This window comes from Epargyreus clarus, unplaced genomic scaffold (genome assembly GCF_041222505.1).
Source record: "Epargyreus clarus isolate Ecla_fem2 unplaced genomic scaffold, WU_Ecla_fem_2.2 ptg000034l, whole genome shotgun sequence".
NCBI classification, from domain to species: domain Eukaryota; kingdom Metazoa; phylum Arthropoda; class Insecta; order Lepidoptera; family Hesperiidae; genus Epargyreus; species Epargyreus clarus.
Genome location: NW_027332239.1, coordinates 9,541,277 through 9,568,238, shown reverse-complemented (window position 1 = coordinate 9,568,238; position 26,962 = coordinate 9,541,277). Strand labels below are relative to the sequence as shown.

General features: G+C 36.1%; 1 protein-coding gene across 1 annotated transcript in view; it reads left to right on the top strand.

Moving 5' to 3' along the window:
• Nucleotides 1-26,962, top strand: part of Zip48C (Zinc/iron regulated transporter-related protein 48C) — a 67,330-nt gene that overhangs the window by 3,531 nt on the left and 36,837 nt on the right. The window contains exons 3-4 of the mRNA XM_073091191.1: nucleotides 2,771-2,961; nucleotides 12,966-13,159. Coding sequence (XP_072947292.1) covers nucleotides 2,771-2,961; nucleotides 12,966-13,159 — 385 coding nt within the window. The remainder of the gene's footprint in view (nucleotides 1-2,770; nucleotides 2,962-12,965; nucleotides 13,160-26,962) is intronic.

Genomic DNA, 26,962 nt, shown 5'->3' with positions numbered 1-26,962 from the left:
ATCAGGTGGACTGCATGCTCGTCTGCTACCCTTATATTATAAAAAATAAAAAAAAATTATAGTTATTATTATAAAAATCATGTGCCATTTTTCATGCAAAATAATCACTATAATAATAGGTTTTTAGGCTTTTACATTTGAGCTTTGTCTCTTCTTTCTACCAATTTCACCAGATCCTAAAAATTACCAGCATAAACAGTTTGTAAGGCCAGATAGAATGAGTTTATCTTTCAATGGTGACATTACCACCTTGAGGTTTCATCAGTAAACTAAGTCAAAATACCAAATTTTAATGTAGAATTTATGTGTGCTTCTTTTGTGTATCTAAAATGTATATGTATATACAAATATTCCTTGTTTAATGTTATAAAATTATTATATATAATTTGGTAATACTTTTTTCTTTTACAACTTTGAAGATCAAGTGTTCTTTTTTTGTTTGGTTAATGACCATAAAATAGTAATCTCTGCAGTCAAAGATTCAATCTTATCTGGAGACTTACAATTTCTATGCTACTGAGTTATGCTTATTACTTCACAAGGAGTTCTTTTATCTTTATTGGCGGTGAATGATATTAAGATATAACATTTACGAGGAACTTAAATGAAGACCGTTATTTTAAATACTTGAACAAATTATAACCTATGTTTCATTTCTCGTATTTTGATGGGGAAATGGTAATTTACAATAATCATGTTAGTTATGGATTCTAGTTTGAAATTGCATGCTTCAATTGTATATTTCGTAATTGATCACTATTATACATTTTTATTGTTGATTAGTAAGTTACAAAGTATGTGGAAATTTGTATTTGTGATGCTAACGATGGGACGTTTATTTTTTAAGTTGGTTTTTTAGGGTTCTGTACGTATAGGGTAATACGTATCTCTCACAGATAGATAGATCTCCGTAACGAACGGATAGATGGAAACTTTAAAATATTGTTTACATTTACAGGTTGTATGCATTTTATTTTGTATTAACAACAAAACTTACTAAAATTAATACAAAAGGGGGATTTCCATGTAACAAACCTGTTGTTTCTGGCGTTTTTCGGTTTACCTATTAAATTGTAATGTAGAAACTTTGAAATATCTAAATGCACGTTCTTCTATAGCAACTAGGATATGAAATACTAAAAATATTATTGTTTTTAAAAAGTAGTGTTAAATATTTTAGGGTAGCACAGAACGTAGGCATGCGAGCTCGACTCGCACTTGGCCGATTATTTCTAATTGTCTGGAAAATACATTGATCAGAACATTTTGTGGAAATTGAGAATTCATAAATAATGACTCAAAGTTTCCAGTAGCTTAGCTTCCATGCTCTGACCTCGTGTAAAATTCTCGACTTTTCATTTTCCATTAATTACTTACAACTTACTTAAACACTTAGTAAAATAACGTATTATGGTACAGAGATATATAATTTTGTTAGGAAGCACAGCATAAAATATAAGAAGATATTATAAGAAGATATATTTCGTAGCCCCTGGGTTGCAACTATTGGCCTATGTAGTGTCAGTAGAAAATTATGAAGATAGAGTCAATTCCTTTAAGAAATGTGTAAATTATCGTGGGGTGCATTTACACATTATTTATTACTCACTTCATTCGTGATATGATTATGTTATTCCCTATTTAATACAATTTGTAGTTTAAAAATAATTACCGCTTTTTATTTCTACAAAATAAAGCAATTAAAGCGTGTTTTTTTAGTTCTTTTAAACTATGACGTCTTTGTGTTCATTGCTGGTCTTTGCCCACGATTGCCATTCTGATCCAAAGCCAATTCATGGATGGTCCACGATGAATTGATGACCAATCTTTCTCTGCCTGATATTTGCGGGACATAGGTAAATTCCGGTGGCGCAAATCAATGACACCGGTACTTACGACCACAAGTGTCAGAGTTCATCAATCATCATCATCCATCAATGTGAATCAATTACTTGTGACATACGGTATATCACACACAAATACATAAAGTAAGCGGTATACTTAATCTACAATTTATATTCTTTAACCATTTTAGGGCCTTGTAACCAATAACATTCTCTTTTGTTGGACAGAATTTTTGTTAAAACAAATTATTCATCTAGGTTTAGTCATCCTTGACTTTAATACGCAACAATAGGAGAGCTACTTAGAATCTATTTAAATTATATCTGTGGCAGTTTTTATCAATGCTGTCGTTGTCTATTTCTAAAGATCCGTTTTTTATCTTGCCGAGAATCTGCGCGCAGCCTCGTGAGCATCCCCGTGCAGTTTTAAAATTGTTCAATACGAAATGTCTAAAAGGTGGTAAAATCCTTCGTGGTTCGATTATGGAGGTACCACAGCCACACTTATTTCTAAAATGCATACAGGGTGAATTTTTCAAGTGTGCATGGAGGACTATTCTGGAACTAAAAAATGAATGTTTAATGAAGTTACGTCGCAGATTTTGATCAAATATCAATTAGATTAAGAACAATATCTTATGCGGATATAATAGGATATTTGCCTTATCCGAGAATCGAACGAGTTCATTAAAAAAACCACATTGCGCAGTCCGATAGTGTCCCTTATAACGGTCAAGTTTAAGCAATCATAAATGGGGAATTAAAGGAATAGGCAGTTTTTAGCAAAAAAAACATTTTTATCAATTTATTAAACCTTAATAGATAGTATGCACGTAGGATTCATCAGCTGCAACTAATCTTTTAGTAACTTCAAGTAACTTACTCGTACTCTTAAGAAACCTTATGAATTTTCTTTCTTTTCACAGCAATAACAAAAACCAAAGATTCAAAAGAGAAGCTAGAGGATTTGGAGATGATGACTGCGCTGAACAGGAGAACGTCCAATCCCACGAGCGTGGTGACGATGGAGACCCAGCCCTTGGAGTTCGCGGACTGCATCAACAACCAGCACACAGCACAGCGGCGGCGGGGGCACCACAATTCACAGCACTCTTTGGTCAGTAAACTACTAAAAATAACAAAAACAAGCTTTTAGGTAGGTACCTATGTCATATTATTTTTCGTATTTTTATCGGCCCATTCTTTCGATAACTATATCAGGGGGACATAAAATTAAAAATAATTGCTTACTGCCATATTCGATTAAGAATAACGTAACTAAGCTAATAATGTTTTGTCATCGAAATCAAAATAAATAATTTAGGTATGGACTAAAGCAATGATATTTACTTAATGATTTGAAGTTAGGTCTCTCAATTTAGAGGTCCGAGATTAAAATTATATGGGCGCTCTGTTTTCGAAGTTATTTGCTTATATATTATAAAAATATATAACTCAAAAGGTATGGTGGTATCTGGTCCGACCAGGGAGGTACCAACACCACAACTATTTGTTGCGGTTGCAGTGGACCAGTAGTAGGGGTGATGAAGAGTGATCCAAATCAAAATGGTACATAGGTACGTAGCTGAATCCAAAAAGCTTAAAAACCATGAAGATATCAAAACAGTCTGCTGGTTTGGTATCGTGCTTGGAACTTCATTACAACTATTAAAATCAACAATTTAATAACTAAAGTTTTTATTAGCTTTCAGTATCTTGTGTCTAGATTTTTCCTCTGATACAATGCAACCCGACGCAGAGACGAGTCGCATAAAAAGTTCTTTGTCAAATTTACACATTTATATGCTCATACAAGTTGAACACACAAATGCTAAAATGTTTTTATATTTTTTGCTCTGTCACGTCACGACCATATGAAAAAAGTGTAGTCGGGGGATCCCCGTCAAGAACGTTCCGCTTACCTTGATTGCAAGATTGCAATAATGAGAAAATGTAATACAAGTTTCATTTAAATTCATCAATCATTTTGTTTCATAAAAAATAAATGAGTTTTAACGATACTATTCGTTTTAGGAGTATTGAGGCTTTACTACAGTAAATAAATTACGTTACACTAAATAAATAAACTAAATAAAAATCAAATATAAGGTGCTGCTAATGGTACACACAAAGTTTTTTAGGGTTCCGTACGAAAATACCAAAAAACGGAACCTTTTTAAGATCTCTCCATCCGTCTTTCATATCCAATTTGGTCCGACAAATAGTAAAACCGGTGGCGAACTCACACTTGGCATATTTCGTATTGACCTTTATCATGTACCTATGGCATATGATCATACACTCGTTTAATAAATTTGTTTACTTCATCATGTGGAATTCCTGCAAGCAATAGTTACTAATATAAAGTTAATAAAGTAAATTGTAATCGTAAGCATTTTTATTGCATTCCTATGTAAATATTTTAGGTAGGTATCACCAAAGAAAATTGCAATAACAAAACATGGATTGCTGTTTTTGCAGTTATTCTTTATCTCTATTCCGATTGCTGTATTTGCAATTATTCGTACCTACCTTATTTATAAAATTGAAGTAGCGAACACGCTTGCTGTTCATCTGATGGTATGTGGTCACTGCCGCCTATAGACATTTTTTATCAACTGCATTCAGAATAGGATGTCTACCCAAAATAGGTCACAGATGCATAGCCATTCCTGAGACAAACTCCTCATATGTAAGTCAGCCGGCATGCACACCAGTCCATCGAAACTCGAAAAAAAGAAATTGCTCCAGAATTGCTCCACACTAGTAATCAGTGTAGTGGTACCTCCTCGAACCATAGTGGTTATACTAGTATTCATAAGTATAGGTAAGTGACTTCTCTCGCAAATTTATTTAAATTTAGCCATATTATAAATATATGCTCATCATCACGCCGAAAAGATCGTTACTTTGCTTAGAGGCGCTAACCTCATGCAAAATCAGTCGAATTTCAAAGAATATTTTTAATTTGAAAGCCTGCTTATTAAGGATTGTTTTCGATTATTTATAGAAATGGGTAATTTGAAATCGGAGTTATAAATACCTATAAAGGACCGTACATAGTTTTTGTTAAACCCATTTTTAAACACTTCTACTAAATATTATCACGTAATTATGTTGTACCGTCACGATTTATTAAAATCGTGAAATACTGTCGATAACAGTCTTCGTAATGAAAATCATAGTCCTGTAGATAGCCAAGAATTTGTCATTTAATTATTAGCATAAATCAATAACACTACTAACTCAATATTTTTCTAAATTCTTGAAAATGTTCAAAACTGGCAAAAAAACTACATATTATGGCTGCAAATTTCTAGTAAATTAGTTTGTAAAATGCTATATTGTGCGATGCGATTCTTCTATTTAAATTATTAACATTAGTTAACATAGCAGTAACTTACTCCTAATAATAATAATAATAAGGGGTGCTTGTCGAGCAACCTCCACGAGTGTCTGTGTATACAGACCGGTGCACCCTGGGCAGTAGTTGGCAATTATGTCAGCTACTGGCAAATGGCTCGACACCCAATCCAATGTGTGAAGGCACCGTGCCAGGGATGCGTGGCTGAGGGGGAGCTCAGTCGCGAACGGTCCCTCTCCGACATCTGGCGCCCTCGGAGAGTATTTTGCCTTACTCTAGCATGCCGGGCTCTGTTAGGGTGGACATTTAGATCCCTTGCTATACACATGGCTCCCGTAGGGGGCCGATCATGAAATGAAGAAATCTCCAATAAAATATAATTTGAGGCCGCGAAGCGGAAGAGACCGGGGTTTACCCCAAGCGAAAGAGGGTAGTAGTAGTAGTAATGATGGTAGAGGTTCTAACGGGTTATTTAAGAGTATAAAACCCACGAACGAAGTCGAAATTTCAGATGCAGATTCAAACGTATCACTATTTTCATCTCTACCATCACCAAGTTCATCGCATAATTCATCTTCATCTTCATTCTCACCTTCACCTACCTCTTCATCAAACATTAATATAGCGTTGGAGGATGTTGCACAGGAAGCTAACTTACAAGCTACAAAGACTGCGCCCACCACTAACGTTCTAAATAAGCGTAGAAAATGGAGCAACGAAATGAACCAATTCATTCTACGTACATATTTCATTCTAACTAAGATGGAAACTGATAATAGTACATATCTTCCGCAATTACATTCTAAATTCCTAGATAGATTTCCCGATATGACTGTTAGCCGACAACGTGTAGGTGACCAACGAAGGGCAATAATTAGAAGTAAATTGTTACCACAAGATACAATAGATAGGATACATAAAGAGGCCCAAGACGAATTGCAACACCTAACAGAAAACTACACACAACATTCCACACAAAACAACTTAAATACGGTCCCCAACCAACAACTTAAACGAATGAAATGGACTCAGGAATATAACGAAACCATAATTAGGGCATATTTTAGAATAACTGAATTAGAGGCAAATTTAACAAATTACAGAACACAATTGTATGAAGATTTTATTAACAAATTTCCACATTTAAATCACTTATCAGAACAACGAATAGCTGATCAGAGGCGTGTTATTATAAATAATAAACTTATTAAAGATGAAAGACTGCCAATTATAAAGCAGGAGGTGGCTAATGACTTAAACACTACTCATAACATGGAGACACAACAAGATAATAGTTTTATACATAATAATAGCTTACTTTCGGTTACAAGTATTGACATTAATCACACTTGTACAACAGAACCACCAACAGAATTATCTTCTAATAGCAACATGAATACAGGAGGAATAGATATATGTATAAAAGAAACATTTCAAGAAGCATTTGATTTTTTCAAGAACACTAGCGCAACAGAACGAGTATATATACCTAAACAAAAAACATCAAAACATTTATTTAAAATAGTAAATTTTATCAATAGTGAAATTTTACCTCATATAATTAATGATGATACAGATTTTTGGACTCTGCAAACCATAATATATTGCTCAGCTTGGACCGCTGCTAAACTAAATGGATCAAAACTAAAGTTAACAACTCAAGTTATGAATCAATGTCGCAATAAGATGAAAATGAGGTGGCAAATTAGATTAGAAAATAAAGTCAAAGATTTAAGAGTTAAAATAGGACGTCTTACACAATATATAAATGGAAATAGAAATAAGAAATTAAGCACACAAGTTGAAGCAATATTAGATAATTATAAAATACACACGATACACGAAGACACAAATAAAGAATTGACAGAATTTTTAGATACATTGAAACAAAAATTATCAGTAGCTTCAAGTAGACTAAAAAGATACAAGGAGTGTACACTTAGAAAAACCCAAAATAAGCAATTTAATTTCAACGAAAAACAATTTTATATGACGTTGAAAGACAATAATATAAATGAAAATAGTAAAAATGTTCAATACCCTACTTCAGATGATTTAAAAACTTTTTGGTCAGATATTTGGGAAGACAATGTTACACACGATAAAAATGCGTCTTGGATTCAAGCAGAAATAGAGCAGAATTTACAGACAAGAGAAATGCAATTCCAAAATATACCATCCGAAACGTTTCAGCATGTTATTAAAAACCTTCATAGTTGAAAAACACCTGGGTCTGATTATATTCACAACTTTTGGTATAAAAAATTTACTTATATGCACCCATTCCTGTACAAATATATAAATCAATTCGTTAAGGACCCAAGTAGTATGCCAAATTACATAACAGTAGGAACAACTTATCTATTACCCAAAGATTACAATAATTTAAAGGATCCTGATAAGTATAGACCGATTACGTGCCTACAAACAATTTATAAAATAATAACTTCTTGTTTAACACATATAATATATAAATACATTGAAGACAATAATATTTTAACCGAACAACAAAAAGGCTGTCGCAGATTTAGTTACGGGTGTAAAGAGCAGTTGATTATTGATTCCGTTATTCTAAAACAAGTCCAAAAAAATAAATCAGATTTATATACAATGTTTATTGATTATAAAAAAGCATACGATTCGGTTCCACACTCATGGCTGCTTGAAGTTTTAGGTATTTACAAAATTCATCCTTTAGTAATTTCATTCTTAAAAAATACAATGTCAAATTGGGAAACAAGATTAAAATTAACCTTAAACAACCAAACAATAGAGACACAACCTATAAAGATTAAAAGAGGAATATTTCAGGGTGACGCACTTAGTCCACTATGGTTTTGTCTTGCATTAAATCCATTGTCAAATAAGTTAAATTCATTAAATGTTGGGTATAAACTAATAAGTAGCATAAAAAGCGATAATTTAATTATAAATAAAGAAATAAAACATAATCACCTATTATACATGGATGACTTAAAATTGTACGCTTCATCTGAAAATGATCTAAATCAATTAGCTGATATCACTGAAAAATTCTCACTTGATATTAGTATGAGATTTGGGATAGATAAATGTAAAATAAGTTCATTTCAAGCTGGTCAACAACATTTACATCATTTCAGTTTACAAAACGGCGAACAAATTAGTCCATTAATGCAAAACGATGTTTATAAATACCTAAGCTATAATCAATCCAAAAGTATACATTACAGTGAAATAAAACTTAATCTTACGAAAGAATTTAAACGCAGATTAAATGTAATATTAAAAACGCAGCTTAATTCTAGAAATTTAATAAAAGCGATAAATACCTATGCCATACCTTTACTAACTTATTCGTTTGGTGTTATTAATTGGACCAAAACAGACTTACAGAAACTTCAGCGAACGATTAATATTAATATGACGAAACATAGAAAGCACCACCCTAGATCTTGCACGCAAAGAATGACGCTTCCAAGAGCGGAGGGAGGAAGGGGGTTGGTAGATATTTTTAATTTACACATCAAGCAAATAATCAACTTAAGAACATATTTCCACAATAAAATTGATATATCCAGTCTGCACAGCGCAATAGTATATAATGATCGAAGATTAACACCTCTGAACCTTTATAGTAAAACCTTGCAAAAACACCAGAAACCCGTTGATGTACAGACCAAAAGAAATCAATGGAAGTATAAATCCCTCCACGGAAGGCATTTTCATGATCTTGAGCAACCACATGTAGACAGTAAAGCATCTAACACCTGGCTTAGGATTGGCGACATCTTTCCCGAAACGGAAGGGTTTATGGTGGCTATACAGGACCAAATAATTGAAACCAGAAACTACCGAAAACACATTATAAAAGTACCAAATATATCAACAGACTTATGTAGAAAATGTAATAGGGCATCCGAAACCATTCAACACATAACAGGCGCATGTGTATCCATCGTACAAACTGATTATAAGCACAGACACGATCAAGTTGCCCACATCATACACCAGAAACTAGCATTACAGCACAAATTGATTGACATGGAACCTTTACCCTACTATAAATATTTACCAAAAACAGTATTAGAGAATTCAACACACAAACTTTACTTCGATAGGGCTATTCTTACCGATAAAACAGTTAATTACAATAGACCTGATATTACTTTAATTGATAAAATTAACAAAACAGCTCAAATTATAGATATAGCAATACCAAATACACACAATCTACAGAATACAATAGCTGAAAAATTATCAAAGTATACGGAACTCAGGGATGAGATTATCCGAATGTGGCAACTGAAAACGGTAAATATTGTACCAATAGTCCTCTCAACAACTGGAGTAATACCTAAACAACTACACATATCCCTAGAGTCTTTACATTTGTCGGCTAATACTTATATCAATATGCAGAAAGCAGTTATATTAAACACATGTAGAATAGTTAGGAAATTTTTACAGACAGACAAAGACATAATTCATATAACATAATTAAGTAGCATAATATATACATAAATATATAGTATAATATAATATTTATAGTCACATACATACATATATACATAAAATATATATTATATAAAAACACAATATAAATAAATATGACGCTCACTTGGTGTAAGCCCGTGAACATCATTGTTAATACCGATTCGCCTACATCTGAGTCGAGACTTTTAAGAAGTATATACATAATAATAATAATAATAATAAACGTTTATTGCCATAATAACACAGTTACAGAAAGAATAAATGTACATTTTACATTAATATTAATATGACAAAAGGAATTCGGCTCAGCATTGCTGTCTCAGAATCAGGGATTCGAGTAGCGCTGTTTTTCAGCCGCTCCTATAATCCCTGTGGTGTTAGGTGGGATAAGAAGATAGTCAGCCGTCAGTGGGGCATCTCCTGGGTTTTAAAATCCAAGCGTGTATGTGTGTGTGTGTGTGTGTGTGTGTGTGTGTGTGTGTGTGTGTGTGTGTGTGTGTGTGTGTGTGTGTGTGTGTGTGTGTGTGAGTGTGTGTGTACGTATTTGGAGGTTAAATAATTTGTTTAATTAGCATTAAAGAACTCCTTTATTGGTAGATATTGCATGCAGGCAGGTTTCAAGTTTTCACCAGCAAGTTGTCTTTTTAACAAAGCAGATTTATATTTGTGTTTAAAGCATTCCGTTCTCATTCTTCTCCTAATCACTAACGTAACTTGCGCTACCTGCTACCTATGCACTGATAGATATGGTTGAATTGAATACATTTTAAGTTGAAATGTTAATTACTTATTATAAATCGTATTATAATATATTTTGAGTATAACATGTTAAACGAATAGGTATCTTTTATTTTGGTATGGCCACAAGAACAGTCTAAAGAAGAAATATTTCTGCAGGGTGGAAAGGATTTAGTTTGAAATTGCTTTATGTAATAAATAACGTCACTGGTAGGATACACCTATATACTGATTCAGTCTATTTTATCCCGTTAACAATAAGTGAATTTAGTATAAATACCTTTTTCCACGTAATAAAGTAAAGCAATCAAATTTGGTAACGCATCCGTGCTTATAGATATTTACGCGCCAAGATAATTAACTAGAGGATCGATTATTTATGTAATTTGCAAGCGATCTTACATAACTGATGTAACCTTGACGAAGGGTGCCGCTTATTTTTCAAACATCATTACTTATTCTGAACCAGAGGAATGAAGGAAAATCTTTGCTATAGATTTCGTAATTGCCGTGCTTGCATACGTATTGCAAAAGTTTACACAAAAGTGCACATGAATCGAATATTAATATAGTGAAGTAAGAGTGTGCCAAATAAAATACTCATGAAGCGTTTTTATTTCATGTGCAGTTAAGGAAATAACAACAATAAACTCGTCATTGTTGTTGATTCAGGTATAATATGAAAACTTGTCTTTTTGTTCTCTGGTTTTACAAGAACATATTAAACAAGGTAATGGCATTTATAAAATGTTCTTACGTGTAATTTATGGCGCTCCACATGCCAGGAAAATGTTTTGTGAATCAACTTTAATATTGTCGACAATTTTTAAATTGTAGAAGGCTACATAAATGGAACTATAGGCATAGGAAAATTAAATCTATTTTTCTATATTTCAAATAAGATACCTTGGATTTTCCTGTTAACAAATAAAATAGGATTTTGACATTTCACATTATTGTAATTATGAAATAGGTTCGATCGAACGACGAAAATATTATATTTTGGGATTTCACTTAAGATTATCTAAATATATATAACTCAAAGGTGACTGACTGACATAGTGATCTATCAACGCACAGCCCAAACCACTGGACGGATCGGGCTGAAATTTGGCATGCAGGTAGATGTTATGACGTAGGCATCCGCTAAGAAAATATTTTGATCAATTCTACCCCCAAGGGGATAAAATAGGGGATGAAAATATTACTTCGTAACGCGAGCGAAGCCGCAGGCAAAAGCTCGTTGTGATATATGTATTTAATTAAAGGGTCTGCTGAGAAAAATACGAAAAATGTTTCGTTATGAATTTATGTTACTTAATAGCGATATGATAAATGAGCGCATGGATTAGTAAAGATTACTCACTCCTAACAAGAAAATGTACCCCGTTTTGAGAATTGAAATAGTTGCGTAAAAAAGTTTTGCCACGTCTCCGTGCTAAAATGTCCCTAAAATATTTGAAATTATTATTATAAATTGTTTATTTATCATGTAATTACGCAGTATTAGTTATTTATTCGTAAATTTTCTCTAAAAATGTTTTTATTTGTCAAGAATTCAAAAAAAGAACTTACTATAATAAGCCATTTGCGGCTTCATTCAATTTCAAGGCGGCGAAGTATCTTTACTAATCTATGAATGAGCGGTAGAATTTCAAACAAGACTACCATTGCTTCTAGAGTTTGCAATAATCTGCGTTAAATTCTAGTGAAATAATATTTTATTTACTATTTAAACCATTCGTAAAAGTGTAACATATATGTTTTCAGAATTAAATCGTTTGCACATGCGGATCTCATTGTTCTTGTTACGTCAATACGTTTTCTCAGGTGTTCCGACTTCAGATCATATTTTAAATATATTTTAGGTATTATATTAAAAGATGCAGTTACAAAACATAAGTATTGAATTAAAAGTTTATGGCTGTAAGTTAAATAATATATTTATTATGTTTACTTCTTTAAGGACCAAGGTTTGTTACACGTTTATTGTTTCGAATGACAGACGATACAGGTACCTTCTTTAACAATCACACTAAAAATGCCTATTCTGATTAATATAGAATATAGAAAAAAAATTATGTAGATAGAGTAATTACAGTTAAAATTATTGACATTTAAAATATTGGCGTCATTACGATATTGGAAATTTACCTGAATATAAAGTGGGAAATTGTTATAACTTTAGCGCCTGAAGTCGGCCACAGATGCGCCGCTACCCCTGAGGACTAAGCTGGAACGCCTCGTAAAAGTATGTCTTCCTTACCACACCCTTCACACCAGAACACAGCAGGGCTTAACGCTACTGTTATGTGGCAGAAATAGGTGTGGTGGTGCCGCCGGAGTCGAACCACAAAGGGTTCTACCACCTTCTCCTTAGTTTATCAATATCCAATGTTTGCCTACTAAAGATCGATACACAATTTCTGGTAGGCAGAATTAAAATATAGTTTTATAGTGTATACAATTTTTCCAATTGATATAATGTGCACATATGAACGTATGTGTTTATCGAAGGTTAATATCCAATGTACACATTTCAGAAGACGACCGAGGGCGGCGAAGGTGACCGGCGGGACAGCGCGGCGCGGGCGCTCGAGGCGCGCCAGTCGCAGTGGAAGAGGATCATGCTGCTCGTGGTCGCTATCACGGTGCACAATATACCGGAGGGCCTCGCCGTCGGCGTGTCCTTCGGTGCCGCAGCGTCCTCCACGAAGGCGTCCTTTCAAAGCGCAAGGTTAGTTTTTTATTTTGAACTTGCATTATTTTTGGGGTCTTTGGGACGGATTTGATTTTGAAGTGTTTGTTTTGAGACGTTTGGGAAAATTATAAGAGTTTTTTTTACAAAATCGACAGGTAAAAAATCGACACCGTAAATCAAGCTAATAAATATTGCAGATATTAGCTTTGCAAAAAAAACTTTTCGTATACGATGCGTTACGGTATGTACATGTAAATGTATAAGTAAAATATTAAACGTATATGTAAAACGCTACACGTAGCGTTTTTTTCGTATCATTTTGTAGCAAACCTTTTATAATATATATTTTTTTCTGATAGTTTACTTCTTACACGTGTAAATATTGATACAAGAGCACACGTGTTTTTAATGCTCCACAACTTACACAAAACGAAGTAGTATTATAAAATACAATTTGGCACTTTAAGAAGGCAAACTTACTTAAAAAGTGCGTACCAATACTAACTGCCAAAATAGAATGGTTTACATAGTGTGATTACTTTTAATAAAATTGTATGATCTACACATATACAAGTACCAGTTTGCTTAAGCTCCCGCTTTGTTCAAGGATAATAAATATTTGTATCAACCACGGCAAATACGCAGTTTAAATTACTGATTTATCCTTATGAAAAAGCAAATGAATGTTATCGTTGCACGTACGATGATAAAAACGGAGAATATTTGTCTTGTACAACGGAATCTGGTAGATTATAACCCGAATGTGTTTTGATAACAGCGCTATCTATCGTGTAAGCTGATAAACGCTGTTACCCAAGTGTTGTTGGTGCTGCCATCTATCTAGCGAGATTGCATTTCTGTAGTACCGCCATCTGTCGAGTAAACGACATAAATAAGTAATTGCTCTTCGTCGGTAAGTGCTGCCATCTAGCGGGAGCTGTGCATTCCTCTATAAGAGATGTTTGCTAGTAACCAAGCGAATGATTTCGTTTTCGTTATGATTTGTAGATGGCGCTAGTAGTATATATATTTTTTTTAAATATTTTATAAAGACCATCAACAAATACTTTTTTCTGACAACATTATGCACGAACGTTACATAATAACCGTTGATGTTAATAATGTTTAAAAACGTATCATTTGACAGAATATTTAAAAGAACGCTACAATGAATTAATAAAAATGAGGCTATAAATTTAAAAGATACTTCAAATAAAACATATTTATACTAAGATAATAATAATAAATACTGGATGATAATTGATCCTAACGCAATTCTTTTAAAATTGTTCTACGATTATAATAATGTTAGGACATGTAAACGTTAAACGCCATTTTGTTACGTCATAAGAAGGGACGTGGGGCACCGGAGGAGTGGCGTTAATGCAGGAATTTCATTGATAACTTGTGGGCGAGAGCGGGATGCAGCTAGATGCTGCACTATTACTGTCACCAGCGTTAACAACCTTATAATTAATAGACCGAGATATCCCTCTTGATTTGCCGCTCGGCTCTTACGACTCTATAGCGGTATACCTACAGAGTAGCTTATGAATGGGGCCAAAAAATTATTCGTTAAGTGAACTAGTTGTAGTCTCGCCCGCGTTTGAGAAATCTTAAATTTATATGAAAACTTAGTTCCATAGAAGGAATATAGTTTATGTTTAGTGAGCTTATTGCGATAACATTAAAAGTAAATGTATGACTCTATTCCCCTATTTAATTTGAACTGGGATAGTATTTTTAGGTAGGTACGTCATGTAAGTACCTATTAGGTAATAAACTATCATTTTTTTCCATATCTATTATCAGAAATTAATTTCTTGTCCATAGAAAATAGAACCGCGATCAATCCAAAGAAATTGGATATCCAATTTTAATAAGTTTTAAAATCTCGAAGACATAAGTTTTTGCAACTTTATTCACTATAAAGGAATTTACCAGGTTAATAATACGTATAGTAGAGATAAAGATTAATATTGTGAACTGTTTCGTGTCGCTCATCTTAACATAGAATGAGCCGTCATCATCATACGCCTACTTACCGTTGTATGGCGAATTTGATTCGAGTGGGTTAATTTCGACAATTAATTTGTGACACATAACCGTGCCTCAGAACTAATTAAGATTGACTGATATGGAATATATAAGGTATCTATATCTACAGGCATAGACCGTGTCAGACGCGTGCCGTACCAGACAAAGTAGTATTCTCCTATACTATAAGTATTTATATATTTATACCGTAACACGACCGCATAGACAAGGGCCGCGTCTGTCAAAATATTTTATAGATAGAATAAGACTTTTTCTGCCACGGCCCATGTCTGACACGTTCAACGTCTGTAGATATGAACAGGGTCTTACTATTTTTCTTAACTTTTCAGTTTTCCTCATGAATTTCCCACTAACTTGTATGCAAAATGAATACTTACGTAACGTAACATCCTGCATATTTACGGAGGTCGAAAATTATATGCACATAGGTACTATTTAAAATGATATCTGTTTCGTTGTTAAAGCGGTAATTGATGGTTTTTGTCGCTTGTCTCACATGCTTGTGCCAAATTATCGTTTTGTCTACGTAGAGCGGTTAGTAAGGAGTTCGTAGAATATGGTGGTCTCGAAAGGCACTAACATCAAAGTATTTGGATTTTTGGGTCTTCTTCTGTCTCGGAAAGTTAAATGGGGTGAAATAGTGGGGTATGATAAGATATGGTGGAATTATTATTTGAAAGTATTTATACGAGAACGAATGAGGTTTGTTGAACGTGTCTGGTTTTGATAGTCATTTCGTTGCATAGGTACGAAAAGCAGATATAGTTTCGTAGTTTTGCTCGGTCACTCAATTGAGGGTCCTAAGTTCTAGTCTAGTCACGCATCTCCAATTTTATAAAATTAAGTGCGTATTGGAAATAAATAATCAACGTGCAAGGAAAATATAGACTTTGACAAAGAAGTTCGTCAACGTGTGAAGTCTCACTCGGTTGTTGGTTTCATAGCTTTGGGAGTAGACCGGTAAGCAGAACTGGGCGACACGTAGGGACGATCAATTACCACCGAGGGCATAGGACATTTGGCCGATGGCACGACAGGGAGAGAAGGTGGTAGAACTCTTTGTGGTTCGACTCCTGCGGCACCGCCACACCTATTTCTGCCTAATAACAGCAGTGTTAGGCGCTGCCGTGTTCCGGTTTGAAGGGTGTGGTAAGGGAGACATACGTTTTCGAGGCGTTCCAGCTTAGTCCTCAGGGGTAGCGGCGCATTTGTGGCCGACCTCAGATAGGAATATCTAATCCTATCTGGGGTTGATTACAGATGTCCATGGGCGGCAGTAGCCACTTACCATCAGGTGGACTGCATGCCCGTCTGCTACTCTTATATTATAAAAAAAAGGGAGAAATGTGGCGTGGAGGATAGGACAGTTCATTAGTAGCTAGTTGCGGCGATCGGAGCCAAATCGCGTGGCGTGCGGGGGCATCGACCCGCGCGGCGCAGACGTTGCCGTCACCGCCGCCGACGGTCGGTGAAACTATTTCACTGAAAAATCCAACGGCGCGCCGTATCATTGAAGTCAACCTTGACGATTTGTCGCGTCGTCTATGCCGCCGCGTGGGTGCCACCAGCATACCTATTCATAACCGTTCAATATTGGCACCTCACTCCCATTAGCCGTCTTTCGAAAATCGCAAGCGATCGTACCTAAACGCTTATAGATAGGTACCAACCGCTGACACGTTTTAGGGATAATACGCATTAAAATGAGTGGGCGCTTATGACGTGCGACATAAAATTTGGTTTTCCTATAAAATGGTTTTGCCCATTTTTTTTAATTTGCAACAATGTTATGGGCATGTGGGAATAATCGAATTTAAAAGGAAAATAAAACAATTGGATATAAGTGGAACACAATCTGTATCTGCGAGGAAAGATCTGTAGAGCAAACATGTCCTCCCCACGCGAATCGGAAAGAGGTACTCTGACTCACGCTTATTTTCTATATCTAGGTAATCTTTAAAATAGACCAATTCGTGGTCAAAAATAGTAAGTGAAACTCCATAGCGTGGCGGAACATAACAGTAGGTACCCTTACCATGAGTTTTTACGTTTTGACAAATATGACTGTTTTGGTATTTGTTTACGTATTGGCCCATACGATTTCCAAGTTCTGATATAATCCGCTAGGGGCGCTGAACACATATTTGTCAAAACGTAAAAACTCATGGTAAGGGTACTGTATTGGACGGAAAATTGACAAATTACGCTGAACTCTGAAAGCTTTTATAAGAACGTGTTTTGGTTACTGCATATCTCGAGAGTCCTTTTTAAATCTCAAGTTAAGTCAAGAGTACCAATAATAACTTGGCCAAGGCGTTCGCCTATGGCCTAATCCTTCTTCAGAGCCCAGTAGGTAGTGGAAACGTAGCGAATTTATGATAATGTCTCGAATTTACGATAATTAGGTCTCTACGAACGAGAAAATTAGTCGTCATTAATGAAGGTTATTTTAAAAATATATACGTAATTATTTTAAAAATATGTTTTAAAAATATGTATGTGTAAAAAAGTGTTAAAAATTTAAATGATGGGTTTAAATTTTTAACACTTTTATGTAACCAGCCAGTCTACCAGATCTGGAAGATACTCATATCTAGACATCTGTTGCAGACTAAAGTGATAAAAGTTTAATTTAACCCTTCGTTAATCCGTAATTATAACACTAACTTTCCGCTCTCTGGCTTTGCCTCCATTGTAGTTAGTAATGTATATAACTAGTTACGCCGCGCGGTTTCACTCGTCTTTAAACTTTAAAGTCAACAATAGTTACGCTATCACGACAAAAAAACAAATATAACCATTTTCATTGACCTCCCGCTTAGATCACAGCGCATACTTTAGAGAGATCAGGTTTTCTGGTTACGTTTATGTTGCAATTTTAACATCCTATCGAAATCATCTTTTTTTTTTTAATTTCGCGTCGAAACATCGCATCACAAATAAGTAATCGCATTCCACTTTCTCAGTCAACAAATGTTTCAACAAAAAGTTATCATTGCAACAAACCCCTTTTCTCTACAGACCTCCCTACCATAATATTATTGAATGTACTACTAATCTAAATTATAAGTGAGTGTCATTAATTAATGGTGTAGAGAATTATTAACCAAGATCAGGTAATTACAGGCGCATCTTTATTGTGCTAAAAATTAAAATTCTTCTACAAAAAACTTAATTGTTTTAGCATATTGTAAACAATAAAGAACTAAATGTTACTCGCAGTGTGCCCATAATTTATGATTTTACTAAAACTCCGCTGTCCGCCCGTCTGTCACTGGGCTCTATATACTGAACCGTAATTAGTAGACACTTGAAATTTACAGAGTATGTACAAGGGTGATCGCTATAATAATAAATACTAGAAATAGTAGTCGCCATATAAGAATCCGCTTTTTCGACGTTCTTCGTCTTATATAATGTAAGAGTAGCAGACGAGCATGCAGTCCACCTGATGGTAAGTGGCTACTGCCGCCCATGGACATCTGTAATCAACCCCAGATAAGATAAGATATTCCTACCTGAGCACGGCCACAGATGCGCCGCTACCCCTGAGGACTAAGCTGAAACGCCTCGGAAAAGTCTGTCTCCCTTACCACACCCTTTAAACTGGAACACAGCAGCTCCTAACACTGCTGTTATTAGGTAGAAATAGGTGTGGCGGTGGTACCGCCGGAGTCGAACCACAAAGGGTTCTACCACCTTCAACTATTGACCTATAAAAGATAAACTGTTCAATTTTTCACAATACATGAACCTACTTCAATGGCTGCCGATGATAGTTCGGACCCTTCGAGTGCGAGTTCGATTTGCATTTTGCCAATTATTTAATGCATGCAATGAGTAATGCTACTCATAGGGTGCCGTTCCACTAAGGATGTGTGACATACTAAGAATCACATACACAAAGAGCTCTACCAAATTTCTTCGTGGAGTTCCTCTATTTATACACGGACTTTTTTCGTCATCGGCTCATTGTTGTCGTACTGCTGGGCATGGTTCTCCTCTTAGAGTTAAGGGGTTTTCGGCCTTAGTCCACCGAGCTTCCCAACTTCGGATTACTAGACTTCACACACCTTTGAGATTTATTTTTTGGACTCTTAGCATGCAGGTTTCCTAACGATGTTTTCTCTCATCGTTTAAGCATGTTGTAATTAATTTCTTCATAGGTTATAAACTCCGTAAAGATAAAACCCGCCCAAGTGCGAACGTGCATGAGTCTACATAGCAATAGCAGTTATTAGTAAATGCATTAAAATAATATAATATATTTAATTTGTACCATGTTACTCTGACTATTATTTTTCTATCTATTCTCAATTTTTTTTCTTGCTATCGATTTCATAATTCTTGAAGATTGCGAGACCGAGATGGATTGATCATTGTACAAAATACTGGCTATCTTTACTCCACAAAGGTCCATTACTTCCACAATGATTCACGTTAGCAGCTTGGTTATTCTCGATTTATGTATATTCGGGATCATTAACTAGGTAGTACCTCAAGTGGATAATTAATTGCTTTAAGGTTTTACATGCGCTACTAACATGAGAAAGTAACGTTATCACGTTACTTTCTGATATCTATGATTGTGCGAAAATATACTTTACGTAGTGTTAGAAAATGTATAAACTTTACTTGTTAAGGGTTTTAAAGAGAATTAATATTTATAATGGGAATTTGTTAACATTAAAATTTCACTCTTGATTAGTTTGTCAGACTGTATTTAAAGTTCAGTAAAAGTATACTAAGTGGACTAACTTACAATGATATGCGTGTGTAAAATCAGCGCATTTTGTTTACCACCACCATCATATTCACGTGTGTATTGCATGATATATCGTGGATACGCACAGTATTATGCGTGTATGTCATTTGGTGTAATGGTATGAGTGAGCAACGCAGAGGAGGCAGCGCGGCGGCGGCGCGGTATCGGCGCGGCACGGAGTCGGTGGAGGAGGGTGGCGCCCGAGTATAATGGGAGTCGGCAACCGCTTTGTATCCGCCGCTGTTATTATGCAGATTAACACCGCCGAGAATTTGTTCAAATATCGTAACAAGCGCTCCTCCCGGCGCCGGCGCCGATCGCTCTCTTGTAATTTACGATTCGAGCCTCGGGAATGTAATGTGTCGGCGTTCGCTCCTTTCACAGAATTTGGTGTTGTTCCATCCATTTTATATTACACTTATCTCGCTACATCAGAATATAGATTGGATGCCTTTACTTCATTAAGAGTTCGTTTATTTTCGATTTCTGTGCTCTATCTCTTTATAATAAGGTTCGGATCTTTTACAACTTTATAAATTCGTTTAGTATGTGTTTACTTATATTTGGCATTCAGTAACATTCCTAATCTATACATATGTAAAGGTTAGTTTACTGAATGCTAGAGATAGAAGGTTTTAGATAAAATTCGACAAATAATGAAATATAGTAACGGGCCAACGATGAATAGAATCGGTTTAAACTTTCTTGCCAAATATTGCAATTATTATAATCTTCTTGGAATATTTTTATAACGTCTATTTACCTATTTATAACAATAGTAATTCACTATTAAAATTTAAATTGCTATTGTAATGCAAAGTAAATGAAAAATTATATATAATCAGAGTAATACAAAGCCTTTTCTCTACATATTCCGACTCTACATATGAATGTTTGCTTGCTTATGCTTCATGTATATTTGCACTGAAGTGTCGGGTCGGGAATCGCGGGAGTAAAATAAATGTAGGGAGCAGGGGGGTGAGGGAGGGGTCGGCGCGAAGCCGCGTGTCCGGCCGCATTCCTGCAAAGCCTCCGACCCGCCCTGCCGCGCGCCGAACTTTCTGCTTTCCCAACAGGACGGAATGCCGCCTAAGGCTCCGTTCCCACTTATGACGAGACGGCTATTTCGATGGAAACTGCCGTACGTGCTACGTGTTCATATATAAACTTTGCCATGAGAGTTAGTCGAGGTCTGCACTTAGTGCAAATGGAAAATAATAAAGTTTTGGGTCACAACTTTATTAAGAATGACACAATATTTTCAGTTACATTAGATTTTAGATATGCAACTATTGATTTTGGCGATCTTTTGAGATAACTTTTGGTAGACATCATAGTCCCAAACACAAAAATAGTTGCACATAAAATATGTATGATGACAAAAAAACACGGACTTAAGAGGCGTTCCAACATTTTTGCCTCGACACGTCTAAATATGAAAAGCTTCATATGAATTGTTCAGGAGCAGTTGCTTAGACTGAACGAAACAAATGGCTCGTCTAGTGGGAACCGGGTCTAATATTCCTTACTGCACTCGTGTGCTCGGCCAACCTCGCGAAATAATTCTTGCCTCGCGAATTCCTTTACCCTCGCAACGGACGCGCGGCGTTATTTTCTTTACAGTTTTTCCTCATTTGTACTTTGTTTTGTGGTGATTTTCAACTTGACTTACAAATAATAGGTTGTTCTGAATCCCGGTTTGCGTGGTATGCTTCTTATTAATCTAAGAGTATCGCTTAATAATCGATACTGTTTATTATTTCGCCAATGCAATTTTGTTTGCGCTAAACAATGGAGTAATTTAACATTAAGTTATTAATTTAATGTAGTTATGCAATTTTGAAGGCTTCCACCTCGAAAAAAAAGGATGAACACTACTATTTTCTAAAACTATGTAGATATTTTGAACAACTCAATGTTTATAGTCGTTAATTGTAATTTACATCTACAGACATATAACGTGTCAGAAGCGTGCCGTGGCAGACAAAAAATGATTGTTTTAGAGATAAAATGAGTATTCACGTATTTATATACTCTTAAGCCTTGCGCACAAACACGGATCTGTTAAATATTGTAGGTATAGAAAAAATGCTTTACTACGGCCCGTGTCTGACCCGTTCAATGTCTGTAGATATAAACGGGGCCCAACTAAGGGCGTGTACGTACGCGGTGTGGATTCACGAATGTTGCACTTGTTTTTACGCACGCGCACACCGTGTGGTGCATGACCCCGGCGGAATGTGCCACGTGTACTAGCCGATGGAATGCGCAGCTATTTACTTTTTACGTTTTTCTCTCCACAAACAATACACACAGTACCTTAGAACAAACTGGCCTGTGTACGCGTCTTACGGAGTTGTTATGCGGGGGAATGTGTTGTTCCATTTCGGTGTTGTTGCTTGACATTTTTGAGGTGTATTTTTATATAATACTAATAATACGTTTATTTCAGACGTTGGTGCATCCATATGTCGTTAGTGTGTTAGTAACAATTGTATATTTCTCTTATACCAATTATCAATTATCTTAGACCTTAGATACACTTATCTTAGACCAATGGCTATCTCCATACATTGCCTTTGAATGGAGCAGTCCGGTCTAGCGGAATCATCTTTAGGATGCTGCTGAAGTGTATGTCTATACCATGTAATAAGTTTCTAAGAAAGTCTGAAGACTAGGTAAATCTTGGTTTTTATATTGACAGTATCACAATGAGGATACTTATAATTTCGTTATTGGGATATATTGCGAAGTTTTCTTGACATTGAAGTAACGAACACGAGAATTGTGTATGCAGTTCATGTGATGCAAGAGATAACTACCTCCATCAGACAACTCTATTTTACTTTGAATAGGGTTGAAATCTTACCTGATGTGCTTCTCATGTATCTAAGTTGGTATATAAAGCAGAAGGTGTAACATGGCTAATGAATTTAAATCGCAAAAGCCTACTAACTCAAACATTTATTTGCTACATATAAACAAAGAAAGTTTGGACTATTAGTACGATAAATCAAAGCTATACACCGTTCAACCGCCATAGACATTTCGGTACAGGAAAGGAAATAGTATTTCACGTCGAATCGTAATGATGACCAAACTGATCGCATCGAGAAACAGCCAGAAATAGAGCGGGTTCGGTAAACGCAACGTCCGCTCGTAAAGCGAGCGAAGGATGCCGGAAGCAGGCAAGCGGTGCCGGATAGCGCGCCGGAAGACGCTCCGTGCTTGCTCTAGATGCGCTTTACTATTTCCCGTGTCCCTATACGAACCGGACGGCTACACGCTTAGGTATAGGTACAGTATGAGGATCTATAGATATTTGTATAGATATTTGTACCGTGGTATAGGTACGCTTACCGTAATGATTCACGGATGTTGTGCGCCTAATTGCTGTCGTTGATGTGCGTTACGCGTATGTGGACTGTACTTGAGATTTGATGATCATTAAATGATACGTGTAATTTGCAATTTTTTGAAGGAAAAAATGATCGAACGAAGCTTGTATTAGAATTTTATTTACGAAGGAAAATTCTGATAGTAGTATATAGTCAAATTAAGAAAGACGGCTTAAATCGGCTGATACAGTCCGCTGATTGGCAAATACGTAAACAAATACAAAAACAGTAATTTTTGTAAAAACGTAAAATCTCATATTAAGGGTACAGGAGTAGGTACCCTTATATGGGTACGAAGGTACTAGTACTAGTGGTATTAAAAACATCGTTAAAAGGTACTAAATAGTATATATATAAAATCATTTAAAATGCCAATTAGTTTTTTAATTGATAAACATGCACATTGCACATGCATTTACGCATACGATATGTGGCCACGTCAGATTCGCATAGTTGAGCGTCATACCGCTAGTTGCACTTGCGTCATCAGCCGACCTAATTGCCTATTATACAAGTTATAGATAAGAGAAATACCAACAGGTTGCGTATTGATATTGACGGGCTAACTTTAATTACTGTCATCTAGTTGAAATATCTTTTTATGTCCCACTGCTGGGCATTGGTCTCCGAACAAACCAAGGAAGGCCTGGAGGTCACATTGATCTACTCGTAATATGAATTAGTGGTGCCTATGTTAGGTTCCAGTTAGAATAAGAGTAGCAGACGAGCATGCAGTCCACCTGATGGTAAGTGGCTACTGCCGCCCATGGACATCTGTAATCGACCCCAGATAGGATTAGATATTCCTACCTGAGGTCGGCCACAGATGCGCCGCTACCCCTGAGAACTAAGCTGGAACGCCTCGGAAAAGTCTGTCTCCCTTACCACACCCTTCAAACCGGAACACAGCAGCGCCTAACACAAAGGGTTCTACCACCTTCGAAGTTAGTTGTTTCCAAAGCGCCCATAAGGCCGATAAGTTCGACGATTGTTAACTATCGATAACAAAAAGTTCAAAAAAGCATCGATTTACGAAAAGAACGAGTAATTACACAAACAATCACCTTAGAACTGATATTTAATCGTGTATGCGGCTGTCTAGTTGTATATCGAATCCCGAATTCTATGAGCGGTAGACTAATCTTGTATCATGTGCCACGCATGTCGATTCCATCTTTAATATTGCATATGAAACTTAACACATATCATGGGGGTGACTAGTTGATCCGCCAATATGGGCGTCCACCATGTAGGATTTAGAGTGACGTCACTAATCTAATCATGCATTGTCATCCAAATTAAACGTATGCAAAATTTTACCTCAATTGGTTACCGGAAAGTTGGTCTAATTTAACACTCACATACATACGCACAAACTTGCTTCGTAGTTAAAACAAAAGCTTGTGAAAATTTTGATAACAACCAACAACAGATGATTCACCAATAAATGATACGGTTAACTTATATCGCATATATAAAGAAGTGACTTAAAAGTTGTTTGTTAGGTGTTGCGCATTGCCTTATATGGCCATCGCTAGCGGTTTGCATCGCCAATGAGTTTACATCAGGTGCATAATATGCGGATATTTGTAGCTTTTTACTACTAAAGTCACTTATTAGGTACATACATATTTATTACAGCGCTCAATGAGTCACAACTGTTATTTGAACTGGTTCTTGTCATATGCATAGATTTTCCGAGTATTTGTATGACTAAATGATTATATGAATAAGTCGATTGTATGACTGTGCAAGGAACTGACGCCGCCCTTGGCGTGTTTGATAGTTATTTACATAACTCGTAATTAATTAGAGTTTTAAGATAAATCTGTATGCAAATAAATACACCTAGTGTGTGTGCGTGGTTTCAAAACGATTGTTATAACTTGTAATAGCTAACATATATCTATTATTACCTGTGTACCTTACCAATGTATGAACATCCTTTCTTGATTCGTGCGGATTATTTTTGAAAATTAACGGATTTTGATGGACTTCATAAAAAGTAATAAATAAGGACATTCATCTACTTTACGATAACTTCTGGGTAGAAAAGCTTTAAGTACGTACTTGTGCGTAGCTCTAAGTTAACATTTTCACTTGAGCTTTTTCAGGATAATCGTAAACCCTATTTAAGCTCGTACAATTATGTAAAAAGTTTAATGTTTTCATATTCTGAAAAAACTTTATGAATAGTCTACCTACTTCAATTTTATCCATTCGTATGTAGTACAAAATATGAAATGAATTGGCCAGTTAGTAATAAATTCTAGTAAAACGCATAAGTACCAAATGTATGAAATATTTATCTCTACGTCCTTTATAGCAAATTTAAGGCTGACCGCTCATTGGCTACTATCGCTCTATTAATTATAGATATTTATCGCTCGGTAGATTTAGTTGTGTAGCGCGACTGAGGGAGCAACTCGAAACTTGTGTACTTAGTAGTTACACATTCATACAGATTTTTAGAATAAAATCTCGTCTCTCAAACGACAAATTGGATATCGACGTCAGCGGATTAAGCGACCGCTCAATAGCTTAAGTGATAAGATGGGAGACTACGCAATTATCTCGTGTGCGATATCAATGACTAGTCTAGCCTAAGGGTGCTTTACACCAGAGATGTAAGTTTGAAGGTGGTAGAACCCTTTGTGGTTCGACTCCGGCAGCACCACCGCCACACCTATTTCTACCTAATAACAGCAGTGTTAGGCGTTGCTGTGTTGTCCCTGTAGTTCCGGGACTAGAATAGGGCTACGGTATCTCCTGCCTGTCGTAAGAGGCGACTAAAAGGGGGCTTCCGGGGTTGCGGGCGGCAAGAGTGGGAGCTCGAACCGCCCGGCCAGCGGCCCCGGGAAGGACGACGGTATGTGTGGTCGCATACCGTCGTATACACCAGATGGTGTGGCGAGCGGCAAGCTCACCTGGGCGGAGCCCGACGGGGCAACGCGCTTAGAGGACTCCGGTTGCGTTCCTTTGGAGATCCCGGAGCCCTCAACGCAGCGCAGAGGACGGCCACCGGGGGGGTTTTAGTGCGGTAAAAATCCCACATAACTCGGCGTCGCTCCCACGTTGTCGGGTACCTTTTGAAGGTTTCCCCCTCGACAAAAAAAAAAAAAAAAAAAAAAAAAAAAAAAAAAAAAAAAAAAAAAAAAAAAAAAAAAAAAAAAAAAAAAAAAAAAGGCGTTGCTGTGTTCCGGTTTGAAGGGTTTGGTAAGGGAGACAGACTTTTCCGAGGCGTTCCAGCTTAGTCCTCAGGGGTAGCGGCGCATCTGTGGCCGACCTAAGGTAGGAATCCGTATCTAATCCTATCTGGGGTTGATTACAGATGTCCATGGGCGGCAGTAGCCACTTACCATCAGGTGGACTGCATGCTCGTCTGCTACTCTTATATTATAAAAAAAAAAACTGGTGTACAGACACCCTAAATCTCAAAGTAGGTACCAACAGAAATGTTCGGTCACGCATGAATTGCCTTCAATGGAACTTTAAACCCCGGCGCCAGTGACACATGAGTAACAGCCCGTGTAGGTTATACATTACAAATACCTATCGATGCACGATTATCCGCAAAACGCAGCCACTGACTAATGCGATAGGCTCGCGAGGAATTTG